General features: G+C 38.6%; 1 protein-coding gene across 3 annotated transcripts in view; it reads right to left on the reverse strand.

Annotated features, from left to right (window-relative positions):
* The window catches only part of LOC125041634 (RNA-binding motif, single-stranded-interacting protein 1-like), a 224677-nt gene that overhangs the window by 201294 nt on the left and 18383 nt on the right, over nt 1-5000 (reverse strand). For 2 of the 3 annotated variants that reach the window (XM_047636697.1, XM_047636696.1), the window contains exon 2: nt 2644-2813. The exons of the other annotated variant lie outside the window; for it this stretch is intronic. In XM_047636697.1, the coding sequence (XP_047492653.1) occupies nt 2644-2772 (129 nt within the window). In that variant the 5' untranslated portion in view covers nt 2773-2813. The remainder of the gene's footprint in view (nt 1-2643; nt 2814-5000) is intronic. 3 annotated transcript variants of the gene reach the window in all.

Here is a 5000-nt window from a genome sequence, read left to right on the forward strand (position 1 = left end):
TATGTCCATATATATCATATATATATATATATCATATATCCATATTTATATATATCATATATCCATATATATATACACATCATATATCCATATATATATACACATCATATATCCATATATATATTATATATCCATATATATATATCATATCCATATATATATCATATATCCATATATATATATATATATGGATATGTGTATCTCGGATACTCCATCCAATCTAAGCTCCATAGTTAAATTCACCACTATTACTCAATTTCTAAATGCTATAATATAATATATAAATAACTGAATTGTACAAATATTTACTCGAAGGGAACCTAGTTACAGAGAGTGAAAGAGGCAAGGGTGTCTTTCCTCTGCTTACAGCACACTAACTGATGAGTAAGAGATGACCCTAATGCTGCATTTGGAACTCCTCATCTAACTCAACTTCTCTGGACAAGTCATTAACACCAAAGAGCAGACTGAGTTTGATGAGATTGGATAGTTTGTAATGATTTTTTCCATTAAATATGTCAAAGAATCTTCTAAAATCATGTACACAGCTATTTATAACAAAATTGACTATAGCATTCAGTTATTTTCTTTACCAGCTGAGCTTTGCTGGGACTGAGGGCTCCAAACACAAACAATTTGCCTGTCTTGAATAATAAGTTGTTCATCCAAGGTGGACAAGTAGTTGCAAATGTAGCTCTAGTAAACATGGGGCCCACAAGGAGTTGGAGGGACTGCACAAAAGTGGTACTCTAAAACTACATAAAAGTACACAGTGTGGGAGGTGCTACAACCATTAGTAAATATCAATTTGCACTATAATGAAATATAAACTGGTACATCAGACATCTCAACAGCTGAAGACCTACATATGCCAACTTTGGCTTATCAGTAGTTCCACAGGTTGTCACTTATGCGGTTGTTCACCTTATAAGGAAACAAGGAATAGACATATTACACATAGGTGAACCTTCTTATGCATCTGTGAGGGTGAAATCACACTGAACTTAGTTGAGTCGAATTAGACAGTTACTGCAATGGAAATAAACTCATTTATAATGGATTTTTTTAGGAGTTAAATTATTTCCATGATTCAGAATAGCAGTTTACTAAATGCTTTTCTCAGGTATCAGAACATATATTGGTTACATTCTAGCTAATATCTATTGGTTATGTCATACTAGTATCCCTTAAAAACAGCCAAAATTGGCAGATTGGTAGTAATATAAGGCGGCACTTAAGAATTGGATACCCCAAAAAGAAAACAAAATTGGGATATAATACTCATTGGGCAATTTTTCATGGTGCATATGAATATTTAACTACCCATAACTCAAAATCAACCATTGACCTTCTGAAATGGGATGGTCCCTTAGCCACCAAGGAGTCATTTAGTAAGCCTTGGTGACCTCACTTGCTTCCCCCATTTTTTAAATTTGCCCCTTTTTTATACTATTAATATTGATACTGTGTTTATTCTTACATGTATTAGAATTATCATAATGTTATCAACCCACTGGATACAAGTGGGTGAGAGGAATAAGCCATAATGGAAAATTTGGTTGAAGGCTGAGTTGATGTTAATGTGCTATAATAAAAAAATCTGGAACAAGACCAGTGTCACAGGAACGACTCGCCATGAGTACACAAAGCTCTTGAAAGAATATTAGACTCAGCAGGCATTTATAAAGAAAGGGGCTCTTGCTTATTTCTATCAGTAAACAAGGGTGGAATGAACCCTTCGTGAGCCATGGCAGGAAGAGGGTTGACTTCAGGATGGACACTGTTTCCAAGCTTAGGATCCTATTTATAACTACTATGACTGATGATGCAGGATGTGTTACAGTCAATTGAATAATGCAAAAATATACTGCACAGAGTTGTAAACTATCTAGAGAGATGATAAAGAGTTTGTGCAAGAAAGACAGCCTATCACCTTTCTGATACAGCATATCAAATGACAAACATAGACCTTGGGAAATGGCAAAAATGAGCTGTACACAAGTGTTTGTGTGGGCAGGGCCTATAAGCCACACCCTGGAGAGTCCCCACTCAAGTAACTCTAGTCCCTGGATCTAAAAAGTTAAAATACCAAAGAATAAAGAAAGAAAGAAAAAAAAAGAGAGCATAAAAAAGAAACTTTCCATATATCAAGTAAAAAGAATAATAATTGAATCCTTGCTGACTAAGTACTTGTGGAGCCATCTCTGTGTAAACTTTACTATTAAACTAGAATTACATGGATGTGGCATGTATTTTTGCTATCTGGGGATATAGGGTTAAGGTAATATTTGATACTATTTACTGGACATCAGAAATATTCAGGTAATTCAGGTGGTGGTCCTGGGAAGCAAAGAGGTAAACTTATTTCAATATCCCTTCTCTCTGTTCAGGGTGTAAGAGGAGTAAGTTTGGGGTAACCCCTGAGCAGACAATAGTTCATGTGACTTCACAAATCTATACACCATAGAAAGGTTATAATATTACTGATCTCACTGCTTCTGACCTCAGTACAGCCACTATAATTGAGCTATATAGTACAGCACAGTAAACATAAGATGAACTTAAAAGTATTGAAAGTAATATTCATAAAGCCAGTATCAATTATAGTTTCCATGATGCCAGTAGTAAATATACTTTTCTTACCTTGACCTTTTTGTCCCTAGGTGTGTGAGATGCATCACCATTCATTTTTGCACGCTGGTGAGGTCGGACTGGTGGTTCGTTGGCTCTCTGAGGGGCTGAGTCGTGACGGCCTCCTGCCACACCATTCATTCTGACACTTGCCTCCCTCACCTCCACAAAGCTCACATTACCTGTAAAAAAAAAAAAACTTCAGTAAAACAAGAACTTTAATGAATAGTAATATTTCATAATGCTTCAACTAGCACATATTCTTCTGTTAGGGTAAACCTTCACTGCTCTCAAACTGTGGGGCCCACAACATCAAATCATAAATTACATCAGCAACAGTAGCTCTCTCTCTCTCTCTCTCTCTCTCTCTCTCTCTCTCTCTCTCTCTCTCTCTCTCTCTCTCTCTCTCTCTCTCTCTCTCCCCCCCTCTCTATCTCTCTCTCTCTCCCCCCCCTCTATCTCTCTCCCCCCCCTCTCTCTCAATCTCCCTTTCTCTCTCTCTCTCTCTCCCCCCCTCTCTCTCTCTCTCTCCCCCCCTCTCTCTCTCTCTCTCCCCCCCTCTCTATCTCTCTCTCTCTCCCCCCCTCTCTATCTCTCTCTCTCTCCCCCCCCTCTATCTCTCTCCCCCCCCTCTATCTCAATCTCCCTTTCTCTCTCTCTCTCTCTCAATCTCCCTTTCTCTCTCTCTCTCTCAATCTCCCTTTCTCTCTCTCTCTCTCAATCTCCCTTTCTCTCTCTCTCTCTCAATCTCCCTTTCTCTCTCTCTCTCAATCTCCCTTTCTCTCTCTCTCTCTCAATCTCCCTTTCTCTCTCTCTCTCTCAATCTCCCTTCCTCTCTCTCTCTCTCAATCTCCCTTTCTCTCTCTCTCTCTCAATCTCCCTTTCTCTCTCTCAATCTCCCTTTCTCTCTCTCTCTCTCAATCTCCCTTTCTCTCTCTCTCTCAATCTCCCTTTCTCTCTCTGAATCTCCCTTTCTCTCTCTCAATCTCCCTTTCTCTCTCTCAATCTCCCTTTCTCTCTCTCTCTCTCAATCTCCCTTTCTCTCTCTCTCTCAATCTCCCTTTCTCTATCTCTCTCAATCTCTCTCTCAATCTCCCTCCTTCCCTCCCTCTCTCCCTCGATCAAGAAAGACGAAGGTATACTTAAAAAAAAAAATCCATTTCATTAGTTATCATACATCATACAACCATGCCAGCTCCCCTGATACCCAATATTTCAACAGAAAGAGGATATCTGACAATAATCTTTCCAATAGCATATACCACTATAATTTGTTGCAGCTCCAGGAATATCTAATTTGTGCAATACATTCATCTCTAATCAAAGTATTATTGCATCATGAAACCTGTATCCTAGACCAAGTGTGTAACTTTATTTTGCCACTTATTCACCCAAAATAGTAGTAAAGAAGGAATAGATATAAAAAGAAAATGGAGTTCCAATATTAATGAAACATACATAAGACAACATGCAGAAAAGCTGCACATTGGCTATAAGCATTTTTTTTTTTTTTTTTTTTTTTTTACTGAATAAATGCTTATGATGTCTATTGTTTACATAAAGTAAAGTCTACTTAGCCTAGATACCATGAAATCAAACCAAGTCACACATCAGGGATCTCATGCAGGAGCCACTAAATTGAGATTTTTACATCACATGAAACACCTATGTTGCATAAATGATAGTTTAGGAAATTAAGCTAAAAAGAGGCTTTAAAACCCAGCCTTTAGAAGAATTTTAGGTGTCCTTGTTCTCTACTACAGGAAGAATGCACAGCCAGATGGGGCTTGCTACCCGTTACAGATTCAGCCAATGAACTGCACTAGCCGTGATGCCGCGCGTGGTAAAAACCTGATTTTTATAAATGTTATATGTATATATATATATATATTTTTTTTTTTAACAGCCATTCATTCCAATACTGGACACAGGCCTCCCTCAATTCACTATTGAGAGGTTATATGGCAGTGTCACCCTTGCTTGATTGGATACCCTTCCTATTCAACCGCGGTTCGGTGCGCTGACACTTGGGCCACTGCGGGAGACTTCCCCTACGACACCTATGTTTGACTTCCCAAGGCGACATGTTGTTTTCTCGGGCTCGAGCCAGCAGTCAGAGCGTAGGCATTTTTACGACTGCCGCGACGGGGAACTGAACCATGAGGGTCGGGAGTCCAGTGCTCTAACCACTGGACCACTGCAGCAATTCATATGTATGTGTGTATATATATATCTATATGTTTTCTTCTTTCTTTTGTTCAACACTATTCATTCCACTGAAGGATAAAGGACTCTCTCATTTTACTTTTATGAGGTTATATGGCAATGTCAACCTTGCTTGATTGGATGCCCTTCCTAATGAACCGTGG

The sequence above is a fragment of the Penaeus chinensis genome, chromosome 31 (genome assembly GCF_019202785.1).
Source record: "Penaeus chinensis breed Huanghai No. 1 chromosome 31, ASM1920278v2, whole genome shotgun sequence".
Lineage (NCBI taxonomy): Eukaryota > Metazoa > Arthropoda > Malacostraca > Decapoda > Penaeidae > Penaeus > Penaeus chinensis.